The 17,078-nt window shown below is 52.1% G+C and overlaps 6 protein-coding genes across 6 annotated transcripts; 2 read left to right on the top strand and 4 right to left on the bottom strand.

Moving 5' to 3' along the window:
• Positions 1-1,215: 1,215 nt before the first annotated feature.
• On the bottom strand, positions 1,216-2,051 carry NCS57_01219500 (uncharacterized protein; the record flags this gene model as incomplete). Its single annotated transcript, XM_053061873.1, has 2 exons — positions 1,216-1,937; positions 1,985-2,051. The coding sequence occupies 2 exons, from the start codon at positions 2,049-2,051 to the stop codon at positions 1,216-1,218; spliced, it is 789 nt and encodes a 262-aa protein (XP_052908401.1).
• A 529-nt stretch (positions 2,052-2,580) lies between these two features.
• NCS57_01219400 (Zn(2)-C6 fungal-type domain-containing protein) lies at positions 2,581-4,585 on the bottom strand (the record flags this gene model as incomplete). Its single annotated transcript, XM_053061872.1, has 4 exons — positions 2,581-3,167; positions 3,222-4,258; positions 4,310-4,419; positions 4,472-4,585. The coding sequence occupies 4 exons, from the start codon at positions 4,583-4,585 to the stop codon at positions 2,581-2,583; spliced, it is 1,848 nt and encodes a 615-aa protein (XP_052908400.1).
• Positions 4,586-5,016: 431 nt separating this feature from the next.
• NCS57_01219300 (uncharacterized protein) lies at positions 5,017-6,561 on the bottom strand (the record flags this gene model as incomplete). Its single annotated transcript, XM_053061871.1, has 1 exon — positions 5,017-6,561. One exon carries the CDS (start codon positions 6,559-6,561, stop codon positions 5,017-5,019), a length of 1,545 nt encoding a protein of 514 aa, XP_052908399.1.
• Positions 6,562-8,068: 1,507 nt separating this feature from the next.
• NCS57_01219200 (uncharacterized protein) lies at positions 8,069-9,064 on the top strand (the record flags this gene model as incomplete). The annotated part of the gene is made up of 2 exons (XM_053061870.1): positions 8,069-8,164; positions 8,213-9,064. The coding sequence occupies 2 exons, from the start codon at positions 8,069-8,071 to the stop codon at positions 9,062-9,064; spliced, it is 948 nt and encodes a 315-aa protein (XP_052908398.1).
• Positions 9,065-10,349: 1,285 nt separating this feature from the next.
• Positions 10,350-12,974, top strand: NCS57_01219100 (uncharacterized protein; the record flags this gene model as incomplete). Its single annotated transcript, XM_053061869.1, has 3 exons — positions 10,350-11,516; positions 11,562-12,136; positions 12,185-12,974. 3 exons carry the CDS (start codon positions 10,350-10,352, stop codon positions 12,972-12,974), a joined length of 2,532 nt encoding a protein of 843 aa, XP_052908397.1.
• A 1,074-nt stretch (positions 12,975-14,048) lies between these two features.
• NCS57_01219000 (uncharacterized protein) lies at positions 14,049-15,429 on the bottom strand (the record flags this gene model as incomplete). The annotated part of the gene is made up of 3 exons (XM_053061868.1): positions 14,049-14,064; positions 14,126-14,927; positions 14,976-15,429. 3 exons carry the CDS (start codon positions 15,427-15,429, stop codon positions 14,049-14,051), a joined length of 1,272 nt encoding a protein of 423 aa, XP_052908396.1.
• Positions 15,430-17,078: the final 1,649 nt, after the last annotated feature.

Raw genomic sequence — 17,078 nt, 5'->3', positions numbered from 1 at the left:
ATATGTAAGATTTATACATTTAGGATGATGACCATCACGGGTTTACTATGTATTAGGCCAAGATGCTCTCAGTCCTAGGCTAAGGTCGCCCGCGGTTTTCATAGTCAATGGACACACAGGCACAATGCAAGCTGGGTTGACGCTGTTATATTAATGTTGTTGACGCCATTGTAGCGATGTTGTAATGATGTTGTAACGATGTTGGTATCATGTTGAATAAAATATCAACGGCGCAGCAACCAAATCATCACCCACGACCACAACAGGAAGTACACCACCAGCACCACCAACCACCACAACGCCCGACCGGACCCAACCCACAGAGACACCCGCCAGTCCCCCTCGGATGTGTGTATCACATCGACCTGGAGGAAGAACGACTCAGCCGTCTCCTCGCGGCCCATGGGCACTCCTCTCCCTGGGCTTCTGCAGGACAATTCCATGGTCAGCAACTCATTGGGTTTGCAAAGAAAGTTCAGGGGCAAACTTACAGAGGGTCCAGGAGTGCCCGGCGGGCCGACAAGGAGTCGGACAAGAGGTTGAGCCGCCCTCCAGGCTCGACGGGCCGAGGGGGATGGCGGGCGTGTGGGTACGGGCCCGGTGGTGGTTGTGGGCGTGGCGGCGGCGGCGGTGGTGGTGGTGGCCCCTGTTGTGGCCGTGGGCCCGAGCGGACGTAGAGAGTGAATAGTAAACTAATGGCACGCAAGTTAGCATCCAGATGAACCAGGCTTGGGTGTTGGAAGGTTGTGTATGGTGGTGAAGAGAAAGAGAGAGAGAGAGCGAGTGTGTGCGTGTGTAAGAGAGACAGAGGCGGGGGGAGCGGGGGGAGGATAGACTTACAGCGCCATGACGATACCGGACTTGAAGAGAAAAGAAGAGGAGAAGGGGATGGAAGTGAGGACAATTTAAGGATGTGATTCAGGATGAGAGTCAGGAAAGCGCTACTACGATCAGGGTCAGTGTGAGGAAAGCACTTTGAGGACTTGGACCAAGATCAGGATGAAGATAAGGAAAGTACTGTGAAAATTGGGAGAGTATGGCTGTGGGAATATGATGAAAGAAGTATGCTTTGAAAGCTCGAGTTACTCACGATTGTTTGTTTACATGAAGAGAGAGAAAATGTTGAGTGCAGTAAGGTTCCAGGTTACTTGTTGATATTGTTGACTGTCTAAGAACCTCTGTAGACCATGGCTGGATTCCTGTTGCTGGCATCCGTCAATCCCGCCACGAGTCAATCATTGAGTCCGCATACTCCCAATCTGAAAAGCCGTCCATCTCCTCCTCCTCCCACTCAGTCTCCCTCCCCTCTGCGTCCTTCCCTCCCTCGTTGCCTCCTCCTTCATCCTTCAACACTCCCTCGCCCTCCTCCGTCTCCTCTCGCTCTTCCTCCTCCCCTTGATCACCATGCTCTCCTTCGCGCTTCAACACTTCCTGATCTTTCACCCTCTCTTCCTTCCTGGGAAACGGCCAGAGGCCGCTCATGGGCATGTCGTCATATATGTAATTCGCATTCTTCTCTGGATTGCGCATGTCGTAGTAGTATACCGCATTCCCATCTTTATTCAAGACCTGGGCGTTATACACCTTGTCTGCTGAAAGATGATGAATCCGAAAACCCCCAACTGGCTCGTAATCCCATGAGGTGACGCAGAGCTTGCCTGACCACTTCAGATCCACGACAGTGAAGTAGCGGCTAAGGAAGTACCGCTTGCTCCCATTTGAGTAGGACCGCTGTACGTGGTTCTCCAGTTCTCGGACATTCTCTTGGGTCAAGTAGAGGCCGTCATGCATGAGGCTGGGAAGGTCCGAGGTGACAAGGTCCAGGGAGGCAGTCCACTCCTTGGTCGTGTCCTGTGGCGGGTCTCTCAGCAAGTTTTCGGGATCTGACGAAAACCGGAGCTGTATCTGCCACTCTTTGTGTGATAGCACGCGGAGGGCTGAGAGGTTAGAAATCATTCGGATCTGGGGGAAAGACTAGACTTACCACGCAGTACCCGAACGATTCGGGCGGCGAAGGACTGGTACATGCTCTTGAGGAATTTTATTGTCATCACGATGGCTGGTAATGAGTTGATGATCCTAGTGAGCCGAGATGCAATGATTATGGTGGAATGTTGGTTGACTAGAACCAAGGGAGACGACTTGATTATTTATACCCAAAAGCGCGACATGCTTGTTATGCCTCAACAAACCTTTTTTTATTATGGATTGTTTACACATTGTGAAGTAGGAGAAGACTTTGCTTTCTCCCTGGGCAGCCTGGATCAACGTTGTGGAAAAGATGCATGTTGAAAGTCTGAATCACGTCGACTGAGTCAACACGTAAGGTTTCCCATGCAGCCGAGTAGCAGTGAAGTACTCTCTTTTCAAAGGTTTAGGTCTGCCTAGTCAATGTAGAAGCTAAGATCGATATAAATTTTGAGTATGGACGCTCTGAGTTTGTATATGTTACATTAAATATCATGGTAATGGTAGTCAGAGTCAAGAAATTTTCGCCGAGATATCTTGACTTGAAGTTGTTGATTACATTCCGCCTTACCTTGCTCGCTAAAAAGAACATGCGTGCCAACGCCGTGCCGCTTATGATGGGCCAGAAAGACCAAAGCTCATGTCATAGTTGAAAAAGAAATCGCCCGCCAAATCAGAAAAGAGGTTATCCACGCCGGGCATCTGACCTGTCGTGTCCATGCTCGGATCCATTTCAAGACCTGTCCCTATCCCTGCCTCCCCCGGAACAACAGGCTTCAGCGTTTGCGCCATCCTCTCTAGGCCGCTGATCATTAGGTTGGCTAGATGCCATTTTCCTGCTGGTTGTGACCGAAACTGTTGTACAAGGCCTGTGATTAGATCGTACACTTTTTCTTTCTCAATCAGATCGTCGTATTTGGTTGCGACTTTGGTGAGAAACATGGAAGCGAAAGCCGTCATGGAGTGGACGTATGAGGGCATGCCGACGATGCCCAGTGCAACATCAGGGTCGTTTATGAACTTGTCAATGATTGTTGTCGCAGTCGAAATAGCGTTGAGGGCACAATCGAGAAAGTAGTGCGGAACAGGGTCGTTCTTGGACAAGCCGCGAAAGACGTGGGAGTAGAGGTAGAGCTGAACAAAGTTGTAGTGGAGGATGATGCCTTTGCGGGGGAAGCCTCCGATGCCAGGCCATTGCTCTAAACGCTCTGTCAGTGGTAACTCCAGAGGACCATATCGGGAAGAGTTCTCACCTTGAACCTGTTTCGTCCAAAAGTCGAACCACTGGTCAAGCTGCTTTCGAAAGTGGGTGATGTGATTTAGATGCATCCTCGGTATTGGCTTGCCCTTGTTGATGCTGAACAACTCCCTGATACTCCTGAGAATACTGACTGACGCAACTTGGCTGAGAAGTCGCCGGTCCTCTTCATTCGCGACTGGACAGTGGAGAAAGTTGATCACGCTCTGTGTTGCAGCATCTTCTTGCACGATTGATGGTCGGCCATACAAGGTTGCTAGTTGTTGGTCGCAGACATAGAGAATGTACCATATCCTCGCGCAGTCAGCGTCTTCGGCACTTGAATCCTCGATGGCTCTGTCGTAGCTATTGTGAAAATCAAATTCAGCAGCTCGACGGATCGCATGCCCAGAAAGCATCCACGATACATCACTCAGCCAGTAGGAACCAATACAGAGAGCTCGCAGGTAGTCACGGTCTAGTCGTCTCTCAAAGATTGTCATCTCTATGAGCCTTCGAAACTCGGAGCTGCAGATGGGATACAGGGAGTCGGCTGTTGAGTCGTGCAGAGAAGCAACTGTGAGAATGGCTACAAGTAAGAACTGGCTTTTTTGTCTTAGCTCTTGTAATGACTCGTAGGGGCAGCCGATGAGGTAGATGTATGGATTTAGGCGTTTCCGGTAGAAGCTGAATAGTCTTTCTGCATCAGCCAAAGAGATGGAGCGTCTCGTGATGAAATCGTCTATGCCTTGGCTGTGTTGTGAGTCGACATCGTCGGGAGATCGAAGAGCTCGTAGTTTTGTGAGAGCATAGAGAGAGTGGATGGGCACATAAGGGAGGCCCTCATCTTCCGGCATTAGCTTGGGCGAGTTATCGCGGGATGGAACGTGATGACCCTTGTTGGAGGGTATTGAGTGACCGGGAGAGTCCTCTTTAGGGAGTTCCGCACCAGCGGATGAGCGGAGAGCTGGTAATTCGAGGTCAAGTTTTCCGGCGACTTGCTTGAGAAAGCCATGCATCTGTTCAAGATCTTGTAGCACATCCTGAGAGAACCTAAATTATTGTTAAACAGCGTCAAGACTCAATTGGAGATGAATAACGCACTGAGACTTCTCATCCAGGATGGTCTGAAGACTCTTGCCCAGGACACAACTCAAGTTCTTTTCCGCGCAACGTCGACATGGCGGGCCACTCTCGTCAATCAAGCATTTTATCTAGCACGCGTTAGTCAACTTTACCCGTCACTATAGCCCAATGAGCCCTCACCTTGTGTCTCCGGCAAGCCGTGCAGGCCTTGACCTTTCTCGAGATCTGCGGAGGAAACTGCTGCTCAGCTCCGGCGGTTCCGTTGTCAGTCTCTGACCAAGTTCGCTTCGACATGACGGCTTCAATTGCAAGACCCGCCTTCTTCACTAGCTTTTGTGGAAAGGGATGTTTAGATATCACAACAGCCTGGTTGGCGGAGAAGTCGAAAGTCGGGGGGGCAAATTAACAAGCGGGGTTTTTCCGCGGCGACCTCCGAATTGAGGTCAGGTTGTCACGGAACTCCCGGCTAACTCACGATGCCTCCACCCTCAGCTCACTCACACCGCAAAAAAAAGCCAGCGGTATCGGTAGCTTCGGATGACTTGTCCCGGCCGTTACATATCATACTGCCGGATGCGGGGCTTCGACTGCGCCGCCGGGATGGTCTTCGGGCTTCCGGGCCGAATCCACTTTGGCCGAAAAACGGAACGGAACGGAACGGCAATCACGGGATAGCATGAACTTGTTAAATTGGTCTTATTCCAGGGGCTTGCGCCTGTAAAGCTCTATTTGGGGTTTGGCTGTAAATCCTTGGGCTTGTCCGGGTCATATCCTACCAGGCAATTGACCGTCTCGTTGCCCTCTCCGCTATCATTAATCTCCTTGCCTACAGGACCACGCCAATGTCCAGTCAGCTTAATGTAGCCATCAAGAGCATTGTTCAGCGTATGCCCGATCTCAAGTGCCTCAGCTGCACGAGTGTGCGAATAAAAGGTCAGTAGACTCTGTGCTGCTTCCCGCTCGCCCTGCTTGATCATGGTCAAGGCTGTCTTTTCCACCCAGCCATGGACTTGAACCCTAGACGCGGTCTCAAAGTCCTTGAGAACGTCTGTCACGATTGGGTGGTATCGGTTCGGGTCTGAGCACATGTAATATAGCACCCGCTTAAACACTCGGCCAGCAAACTCGGAGGCTTCCTGGAGTTGATAGTCTGGGTTCAGGAAGCTGCTCGAGGCACCGGTGGTCAAGTATCGGTGTTCGCCATACTCTGGGGGAATTGACTGAACGCCAAGCCACCAGGGGACAAAGGGCGCCGACACAGAACCAGTCGGGGCATTCCAAATCCGCAGCATGTCGCGATCGATGCCGGCATGAAGGCTGACAACCTGACCATAGCCAGCCTCGTCGTCGGCGATCCGAGGATCTCGAACCCTCTCCATCATCTTTTCCTCTGTCACAGGCACCATCTTGAGGGTAGCATTCTCCAGCGCAGCCTGCGACATAAATTTGTATCCTCCGTCGCGGGCCTTGTACCGAGGATCTTGAGGCCCGTAGACGTTGAAGATGTTGAATGGCTTGCTTGAGCTCTCGTTCCACCACCCTTGCTCAACAGCAAACGACACAATATTGTCAGAGCCCATAAAGTCGGGATCACGGGCGAAATTGACGGGAAAGTCCTCGATGTATCCCGGGTAGAGAACCTTGACATCATTGGGTCCCAGTCGTTGCGCTGCCCAGAGCTTCTTGCCGCCAGCCATCTCCCAAACGACCCAACCTTCGTCCTTGTCGGCAATGAGATGAGAGTTACCGCCGTAAGTCGATTCGCCATACTTTTTGATCAGATCCCCAATAATTTCGACGCCTTCACGGGCAGTCCTGGCCCTCTCCATGACAATGCGGGCCAAGTCGCTGTACTGCAAGCCGTGTTGAGGATTCGGCGTCATTTCGAGGAGCTCCTCACGATTGTCCGCCCAAACATCACGAACAGTAACTCCCTTTTCGTTTAGACCTCCATTCGTCAATGGTGCTGGAAACCCCTCATAGTCCGAGTATTCCATGCTCATGTATCGTAAGGTATGGTTCACTTGGGGGATCTGAATGAGTTCTCCGGGAAAGGTAGCATCCTTGGTGACACCGACGCTGATGGTCGCGTTTGGTGGATGATCGCGGGCTGGGAAGAGCTGAAGCCAATGGCTAGAGACCTCTTCTCCAGTGCCTCCGACAATAACGCTGCCATCCTTGGTGAGGTTCTTGCCGACGTAGAAGGCATAGCTGGCTGAGGCTGGACAGGCCAGCGACAGAGTCGCCGCCAGAACAATGTAGTTGAACATGATCCTTAAACCTCAACCTCCATAAATATGAAGGAAAAGTTGCAAAAAGTCGGGGAGCCAAGCCTGACGAAAACAGCGCAAAGAAGCAGGCCTCACCATGTTATAGCCTCAGTTTCCGCACGTGACTGTCGCTCAATTACTCAGTAAGGTAGCATGAGGCCGAAATTGCAGAGTCAAAAGTCTCCCCACAAGCGGGGAAGAGACGGTAGGCTGTTTCCAAGGCTAGCCTAGTGATGGCTAGGAACGGGAACTATACGATGATAAGAGCTTGAAAGGTCGGTCTGGGAGTGGGCTCCAGTTTGGCAGTTCGTCTTGGCGGAGGCCTAGGGTAGTATGGATGGATGAGCTATGGAGAAGTTGTCGGGGAACCTTGAGAGATACGAGTCAGTTAAACTCAGTTAGTAAAGCGTCAGCTAGCTCGAAGGATTTCTAGCAATGAGAGGGACTGTTTTCATGAGAATAAATGCAGGGTTATGGTGCTAGGTTAACTTGACCATGCATGGTAGTGGGAGTCGTACCGGTTGATTACTCCAGAACCACTCAGAAACACTCAGCTTCTGGACACACCGAAGCCAGTTCCCATACCGCCTCATCCACAACCCGAAGCCTCTACTGGACACTTGAAAAGAGACTCTGATGTACAAAGGAGTCAAGCCAGGTCAAGTCAATCGCTCGTGCCTCGAGGAAACGCTTGCAGTATAAAGGTCAATAAATCGCTCGCCTTCAACAACAACTCAAGGTGAGATGGCCGAGCGGTCTAAGGCGCTGTGTTCAGGTTCCACAAGAACTAGCAACGATTCGCAGTCTAGAAATAGGCGTGGGTTCGAATCCCACTCTCATCATCAATTTTTGACGTTTGCTCAAGCATTCTTCTTTTTGCTTTTTGCTGTGGTGAAATTGTTGCTTCGCTCCTTTGAATGGTGGCTGGACGGCAGCACACGTGATCAAGTTCAAGGGTGTTGTTGTGCGTGAATAGATGGACATAGAATAACAGCCGATAACAAAGCCGAACAAGCGAATCGCCCATTGATATCACATCTCATTACCGAAGGAACGGCCGGTCGACCTGTGATGTCATGTTGTGCCGTGTTCCGGAGACGGAGCGGCTCGCCGTGGTCGGTGCCGATAACAACGAGATTTGCCATCCCGGATTGGGGCGACGATCTTGGTTGATGGTCTTGCACCCCAGGTTGCGACGGAGGACCTCAGCGCATTGCTTTTGAGATCAACGACGGCCTATCTTGGGAGAAGGCATACGCTCAACTTACAAGAGACACAAATCAAATGCTTTTCTTAATTTTCATACAAAAAACAACTCGTATCAGTAAAGAAAACCCCCGAAGGTCAAAGCGGCCCGATGACGGCAAAAGCGCCGTGTCGACGGCCGTGAACCAAGGTTTCCGATCGGCTGCCGCGGAACGACGTCATCAAGTCTCGCAACATAAAAGCAGCCAAACGCGACTTTTTCAACGCAGTAGCATGAGCCTCAAAATAAACGACATTCAAAATGGCATCCAAGCAATCTGAAGTGCCCAATTTCACACCTAGTGACTATGTCAAGTTCTTTGGTGCCGGCGCCCTCGCGGCGACGTCTACGCATGGTGTAAGTGCTTCCTTCACATGTCGCATCGCTTTGAGCTAACAGTCAAAGGCCGCGACGCCAATTGATGTCGTCAAGACGAGGATTCAGGTCGATGATGCCTTGAAGGGTTACAACATGCTTAAGGCCGGTCGTACTATTGTCGCTAAGGAGGGCGCATCAGCGCTTCTCACGGGTTTTGGTCCGACGGCTGTTGGTTACTTGGTGCAAGGCGGCGCCAAGTTTGCCGGCTACGAGTTCTTCAAGAAGAAGTACATCACCCTCGTCGGGGGACCCGAGAAGGCCATCGACCGTCGAACAGGCATCTACCTCGCTGCCAGTGCATCCGCCGAGTTCTTTGCCGATATCCTCCTCTGTCCACTCGAGGCTACGCGTATCCGTCTCGTCTCTCAGAAAGGCTACGCCAATGGATTGGTGTCGGGCTTTGGGAGGATGGCACGTGAGGAAGGCTTCAAGGGGTTCTACTCTGGCTTTGTTCCCCTCCTGTTCAAGCAGGTTCCCTTTGCCGTTGGTCAATTCTCGGTCCACGAAGCAGTCAACGAGATCATCTATCGCGCCATGGGCCCCGAGCGCAAGGAAAAGCTCACACAGCTCGAGTCAACAGCAGTAGAGCTCACCTCGGGAGTCACGGCGGGTGCCGCAGCGGCCGTGCTCTCCCACCCTGCCGACACGCTCCTGTCGGCCATCAACAAGGGCGCCGGCGATCCGAAGCAGGGCGCGACGAGCCGCATGTTCCAACTGGCGAAGGAATTTGGACCCAAACGGCTCCTGCTGTCAGGCCTGGGACCTCGTGTGGTGATGACATGTGGTCTTGTGGGAGGGCAGTTTGTGATTTACGCGCAGTGCAAGGCGTTGACAGGGGCTCCTCCAAGCATTGAGATTCACAAGGAGGCATCGCTGTGAGAGGGGGAATTGATGATTCACGCACGTGTTTGAGAAAGGCGTTGGGGCGCTAGGACAAGATCATAGAGGTAATAGGCATTTGTATTGTAGAAAAGATTTGTTAGAATAGACAGACTCGATGCTATTGATGCAAGAAATGCCCGACGTGAGCTGTCACTCGGATGGTTTATCAATTACAGGGGTAATCTCGTTGCAACCTACCCAAAACGATGCTCATTCCCCGACATGCCCTGGCTCGGGGCCGTGCCGCCTATTGAGCCGTCTATTGATCTACCGTCTCGACCGTAACGCGCCATGCAATCTTGAGCACGGGTCGAGACCTGGCCGCTGGGCCTATCCCCAAGCCGGGCTGGACAAGATCCATCAGGAGTGGCGTCTCAGATGGCGGAGCTGTGGCGTCGTTGAATAAGAGATGCTGTTGGTGGGGGCCATCATGAAGTTTTGAGCCAGCCGGTAGATGGTTACGCGTAACCGAGGGGGACACATTGCGATGTGTCAAGGAAATAAACAGAGGTAAAAGAAAAGGAGAATGGAATATGCCATTCCAGGCAGAAGAATTATTGTCAGCATTCACTGGCTGACGATCCTGTTCATCTTTGTCTGAGAAGAACTTGTCTACTTCGGCGATACTTTGTAGTCAGCATTTCATGCAACCAAAAGGCGCCAGCTGGCCTCGCTCCCAGATTTAGATTGTGGCGCAGTCGGGGGTGTTATTGTGGCATTGCCTGCCCAAACAGTGGAAGGTGGCCGCGTGCCTCGTGCTCTTCCCTGTAGGCACCCGTAACTAAGGGCCCCCGGCCGTGGTCCCCTATTCCAGGTTCCAGCCGCAATTTGGTACCTGCCTTGTACATGGTAGCCTTCCGCTCTCAGCTGGAGGCCACGACATCACCAGCGACGCAAAACAGCTCCCGAGTTTGGGCTTCTCTTTCTCTCCATCCCCGACCCTGGAGCCTGCGCTCATCACCGCGTCGTTTTTTGGCCGATTACTAGGTACGATGATCTCCTATTCGCTTAGAATCCGCAGTGCGACCTTTGTCGAGAATCCGCTGGTTGTACCAGCCTGTTCTGTCGGCCTGCGCGGCGTGGCAATATCCGACCCGTCAGCTTTCTGTCGAATGCAAACCTTCGCGACGTCTTGACCCTTCAGCGCTGACACTGTCGCCCTCTACAGTTCTCGATTCTTTGTTTATCGCCCGTTTCAAGATTCTCTGGATGTGTTAGACTCGCTCGATTCCGTTCCCTCGCGTCGTCTTTGCGCTGCAAAGACTCCCTCCCTTCCTTCAACATGAAGATTGCTTCGTTCCTTAGCATCGCCGGCTTGACCGCGCTGGCCCACGGTTCCAAGATCGCCCGAGACTACGCAAATAATGACTACTACGTCCTGCATCTCGACAGCTCGACAGCGCCCGACCAGATTGCCAACCGCCTCGGACTCACCCACGAGGGTCAGCTCGGTGCACTCGATGACCACCACGTATTCCGCGCCCCCAAAGTCGAACACGATATAGTAAAGAGAGAAATTACTGAGCGTAGAAGGAGGAAACGAGACATTGGCGGCTCAGACCCCCTCGATGGTATTCTCCTGTCAAAGAAGCAACTTGCGCGCAAGCATCTTGAGAAGCGAATCATCCCTCCGCGCCCGAGAGATTTGCCTGTCGCCAGCCGAGGCAATGGCCATACGACAATCGATGTTGCGGCTCGAGACCAAGCTGCTGAATACCAGGCCACGCTCATGAAGAAGCTGGAGATTGCCGACCCAATCTTTACAGAACAATGGCATCTTTTCAACCCCGTCCAGCTGGGACACGATGTCAATGTGACTGGCCTCTGGTTGGATGGAATTACAGGACAAAACGTTACCGTGGCGGTTGTTGACGATGGTCTGGATATGAACAGCGATGATCTTAAGCCCAACTACTTCGCGGCCGGTTCTTGGGACTTTAACGATAACGATCCTATCCCCGCCCCCGAACTGGATGACGACCGACACGGAACTCGCTGCGCCGGCGAGGTTGCTGCTGCTCGTAACGATGTCTGCGGTGTTGGTGTTGCCTACGACTCCAAGGTTGCTGGCCTCCGAATTCTCAGCAAGCTTATTAGCGATGCCGATGAGGCCGAGGCGCTCATGTACAAGTACGACGACAACCATATTTACTCGTGCTCTTGGGGCCCCTCCGATGATGGCCAGACCATGGAGGCTCCTGATGTGGTGATCCGGAGGGCGATGCTCAAGGCGATCCAGGAGGGCCGCGGTGGTCTTGGTTCTATCTACGTCTTTGCCAGCGGTAACGGTGCCGGTGCTGGAGACAACTGCAACTTTGACGGATACACCAATTCTATTTACAGTATCACCGTGGGAGCTGTTGACCGCACTGGACAGCACCCCTACTACTCGGAAGAGTGCTCAGCTCAGCTGGTAGTCACTTATAGTAGTGGCAGCGGCGATGCCATCGTAAGTATTTCGGATGACGTGAACGGACTTCGCTAACAGGAGCAGCACACAACCGATGTCGGAAAGAACAACTGCTACAAGGCCCATGGTGGCACATCTGCTGCGGCTCCTCTTGCAGCTGGCATCTTTGCTCTGGTGCTTCAGGTCCGTCCCGACCTGACTTGGAGAGACCTGCAGTACCTTGCCATGGACACGGCTTTGCCCATTGAGGGAGACGAAGCCAACCAGCAGGATACGGCGATTGGAAAGAAGTTCAGCCACACGTTTGGATACGGCAAGATTGACTCGTGGGCCCTGGTTGAGAAGGCGAAGGACTGGGAGTTGGTCAAGCCTCAGACCTGGTACTTCTCTCCTTGGATTCACGTCAAGAAGCCTATCCCCGAGGGCCGAGACGGTCTGAGCGTCACCTTTGAGGTCACCAAGGATATGCTCAAGGATGCCAATGTCGCTCGCCTGGAGCATGTCACCGTCACCATGAACGTCGAGCACCAACGACGTGGCGATCTCAGCGTCGATCTCATCAGCCCCGAGAACGTGGTGAGCCACCTTGCAGTGTCGCGAGAGCGGGACGCCAAGGCCGAGGGCTATGTCGACTGGACCTTTATGAGTGTGGTGCACTGGTAAGTCTGTTGCGCGCCGCGCTGTGGATCTACGCTAATATTGAACAGGGGTGAGTCTGGTGTTGGAAAGTGGACCATCATTGTTCGCGATACCGAGAAGAACCAGTTCAAGGGCAAGTTTATCGACTGGCGCTTGAAGCTGTGGGGTGAGGCCATCGAGGCCGACAAGGCGACCAAGCTGCCCATGCCCGATGTTCACGATGACGATGATCACGACAAGATTGCCGAGACCACAACTCTGCCTGCTTCTACAACTTCGGTGGCTGAGGCCACTAAGGGGACCTTGGTGGAAAAGCCTACCGGCCATCCTGAGCGACCTACAAACCCAGCTAACCCTAGCACCACGGAAGCAGCAAGTCCCTCTGGCACCGAAGAGGCGGCCCAGGAATCTACATCGGCCTCGTCATCCTGGGTCTCGTGGCTCCCAAGCTTTGGTGCCTCCAAGAAGGCCCAGATCTGGATCTACGGAGCCATTGGTCTGATTTCAGCCTTCTGCATCGGTCTCGGTGTCTACTTCTGGATTGCCCGTCGCCGTCGTCTACGCAACAGTTCCCGTAACAACTATGAATTCGAGCTCCTTGACGACGAAGAAGCCGAGGGCCTGAACTCTGGCGAGAAGGCTGCTGGTGCCAAGGCGCGCAGGACCCGGGGTGGAGAGCTCTATGATGCTTTCGCCGAGGGCAGCGACGACGAGCAGTTTGAGGATTACCGAGACAACCGAGACCAGTCATCCGACCGATTGGCGGCTGATGACACGGAGCATTACGCTGTTGGGGATGACAGTGACGACAGCGAGGACGAAAAGGCCGAGACAAGACCTCTGGGAGGCGGACGATGAGGTGCATCAAAATCAGTACAGGCGGACATTGGATCGTGAGCCTTGGCACGACAGTGCGCGTGCACATCTTGCATGGGACGAATGGAGTTGATGACTCTTTGTTTATGTTGGTACAAGTCGTATAATCAAATAGATGTTGGATTGGCGTTTTTGGTCTTGGTCCATTCTTGTTACTTAGCTACCTACTCAAATACGATACATCTATACTACGAATGTGAGAGAATTCACCTGTATTTGGTACGCAGGGCCATGGCAAGCCCTGCTTACGTTGCCGTGTCCGGCATCTCAATTCAACCCGTCTCGGCCGTTTGACCAAATCTGATATTGAGTGATAGTAGTAATACAATAATGATCCGGGGTCTTCTTAGGATATCACTTCTACGCTTTTGTGTAAACTATTCTATTATATTTAACTATCATCGATCTTCTGGCTCAGTTAACCCATCGAGGGCCGGGCTTCAACTATAATAAAGAACACATTGTCAACTCATTATAGTAGCTTTACTATCATCTTCTAAGAGATTTCTATCTTTTTATTGCTCCAAACACTTGGGATACCTCGCGATGCAAGAAGAAGCAACCATGGGGCCCCAACTGTAACGAGAGTGTACAAGTCTTGTTCCTTTTTGTCTCATCTGTCAATCGTAAGCATGCCAGCAACGAAATGAGTCTCTCGAAACTTAAGTTTGTCAACACGCGGCTCAGCATCGTTGAAGCTTCCTTCGAAGAATTACAAGACGTCCGTAGGCATAATTACTGACCGAGACATACATCTGGGCGTGTCATTTGACTACTTTAAGTTAAATACCTGGGGAGGTTGACCCTCTGACGCTGTGACTAGTTCCCCATCCATGATGCCATGTACATAGCAAGGCCCAACAACGAGAAACTTGTTTGCATCTGCTTGACACTGTCTCAGTAGGAAAGGTAAGGAAGAACCAAAAAGCACGACGACTACGTCCCCTTCCTTCATTGGCTCAGGACCAATGCCCATAAAGCCACTGGAGGTTATGAAAAACCGCCGAGAAATGCAAGCTCTCAACAGGCAAACCTGAAAAGGTAGCTTAGGGGACATCAGATAACTGAGTTCCTGAAAAGCATGCCATGTCTTGTTGAGAAACGAAGTAGACTGGGAAAATTGATGTGCAGACGTTTCGAGCCACGCCTTTGCCGAGTTCATGACTTCGCTGGATGCTTCGGCCCTCTCGTCACCGTCTTTCCAGTTACCGCAGAGGGTGCAGACAAATGCCTCCAGCACGGCATCGGGTGATTGATAGGGCCGTTGCAACACCCCAGTCTCTCCTGGCGGCTTCTTTTGGAAGGATTCTACGAGGTTCCAGGCTGATGTGACAAACTCGATATCCTCGCTTCGAGGTGGGTAATGGCAATGCATAGCAAGGTTGCTGTTGATGTTTGCAGCTGTCTGCGCTCCGAGTTGTAGCCCCGTGTTCAGGGCTTGTACACGCTCGAAGGCGTACCCCGAGACCATAAGTTTGTTGTCGTCGTGTGGATGATAACGAATGTCCATCAGCTTGCCGAGGTCCGCATTGAAAAGAACCCGAGGCAGCCGCTCCGACTTTAGGGGCTCCGTCCAGAGAGGAACCCACGAGGGACAATCCTGCATTGACTGGCCGTCGCTTAGCTTCACCATGTGGAGGGGATCAAGTTTGCCATGACTTCGGATAATAAACCATGTCGCATCTCGAAAGACTTGAGCTGTTGGTTTATTGTAGTCGATAGTGACAAACCTCGACAAATTAACATGGTTAGGGCCTGGGTTGACAACCTCGCTGGCCATGCCCAAGACGGCAAAGACATGGTCTGCGGGGTTCGTGGCTTTGCGCTGACGTGAATCGTTGAGGAGAGGAAGGAGACCATTAGTACGGCTCGGTAGTTGACGTATGAGGCTGAGATATCGAATAGCGAGAAGGGGTAGTCCGTTCCAGAGATCCTCTGGACCATGTAATTTCAGAAAGTGTGATGTTGACAGACTCGATTCACCCAATATGTCAATGGCTCGTGCAAAGGGTTCCCACTGCATCTCCCAGTCACCCATCATGACCTTGGCCTCTTGAGCCATGACAACTTCTTGCGCAATCCAAACACGGTGAAACCATGGCTGCTCAAGGAACCCGGTCAGCATGGCCCATTCAGGGGCATGAGACTCTGGGAAGCCGACCAAGCCAGGTGTACGCTGCTCAGTCTCGACTGTGGCTCCTGGTACGGAAGTAGAACTGTCGTCCTCGTGGATTCGTCTTCCGTTCCGCAGTGCTTGAGCTAGAAAGCTCAATACTACGGGCATGTGGCCGAGCTCAGTCAAACGGATACGGCCGAAGGCGGCATCGAGCTTGCGAGTCTTCACATCAGGGAAGACTCTTGGCACACCCTCCGCGTCAACAAGCGTTGTACCGAGCCATATACGCACAACCTTGGCTGTCTTGTAGATATCGCGCATGCCTTTGACCTGTTCCGCGCGCTCTTTCAAGTCTGCCTGGTTGATGCAAAGCGCATCAATCTATACAAACCCAGCCTTTCGATCTGCGTCTGCCCTGGCCCTGCGAAACACGATAACTTCTGTTTCGTTGCGATTGTGGGCAAAGGTTTTCCATGGATGTTTACTGGAATGAAGCAGATGGTTCGTGTCTATGATATCTACGCCATGCTGGGCAGGATTTCCTGAAGCAGGGAACGACCGGAGAGCGCGAAGGGCCGAGTCGAGATTCGCAGTGACAGTGATGGACGAACCATTACACAAGATAGGGTCAGGGCTTATATCTTTTCCCCAGACATACGAGAGGGCGTCGTAGCTCGGCGCCGTGTTTCGGTCCGGAACCACTGTGAGTTGAACCGAGAGGGGATCTGTTGGCCAGCCGGGCTCTATTCGGAGGAGACGTATCGAGGTTGCCGGGTTCGGCAGGTTCTGGTAAATTTGAGAGCTCATGCTGTGTCGTTGTCTTGGACTCAACGACAGTCATGTTGATAAGAAAGAAAGCAGAGTTAAAGGCGAGAAAATTTGCTTTTTTGCTGTTCTCTTGCCGCCAGCCTGACTTCTAAAAATACGCAACCGGCCGTGTGAGGCGACCCAAGCTGAAAGTCTGCCAAGCCACCAGGTAGGTATGGACAGGTATAATACAGGGCCTGCCCACCTCTTTTTTGTAGCCTGCTAAGCACGCCGCGCATATTCTCATCAGAGCCATAGGTCTTTCTTTCAAGCAATCTGTACGTTTATTTGGTGACGAGGTCAGGTCATTGAACTTTTGCAAGTTAAACGTACCCGCGCGCCAGTCATATTGACTAATTGCAAGCTATAGATGTTTACGCACAATGGTCAGCTCCTCAAAGACATAAACCCTGGGGCGCGTACTAACTGCAACATTGATTAGGTGGCTTCTCATCACACTGATAGCCGAGATTGTGACGGTCATTCTGGTATTAGCAGGCGTGAGCCACTTGCCTGAGAAAACCTCCATGCGTCCACTACGTTATGGGCTTCTGAGCACGTATGTCGTCGGTGTTATTCTTCCTCTCGCTATTTGCACTAACCTTGAATTGCAAGCCTATCCCTCTTCGCCATCATCGGTTTGCAATTCTGGTATGCTGATGCCGCTCGTGCCGGCGTATATCAATGGATAGGGGGCGAAACCTTGTTCAACGTTATTTTCTGGGCTGCCGTGGCTATCGTACATTGGTTCGCGTTCGCCGCTGGTCTGTCTTATATGATGTCTGGGGCTTGCCTTACTGCCGCCGTGGCCTGCTATATGGTGGCATATCTGCTATGTCATGCCCGGTGCAGGACAGTGCTCGCTGGTGGCACTGGCGTGGAGTATATGATGCTGGTGTTGCCTGCGCATAACTTGAAGGGAAAGATGCTTGGCCGTGGGTGAGATGTACATAGTGAAAGTCGCGAGCTTTAGGGTTGTGTATGGCTGGTTAGGCCGTAATTATGTGTTGGTTACATAGATAAACAGAGCACCCCAGTTGGGGTGTATGGTTCCAGACACTCCCCAGCCTTCACTCCTCCTCAGCTTTACGTTGAGTTAATTGATCCCTGTCTTATTCCTCATGCCTAATGCTAAATAATATTAAAGAATTTTAGCTCTGCCA

Source organism: Fusarium keratoplasticum, chromosome 10 (genome assembly GCF_025433545.1).
Source record: "Fusarium keratoplasticum isolate Fu6.1 chromosome 10, whole genome shotgun sequence".
NCBI lineage: Eukaryota > Fungi > Ascomycota > Sordariomycetes > Hypocreales > Nectriaceae > Fusarium > Fusarium keratoplasticum.
Note: the sequence above shows the minus strand (reverse complement) of the source record. Positions and strands in the feature narration are given on the sequence as shown.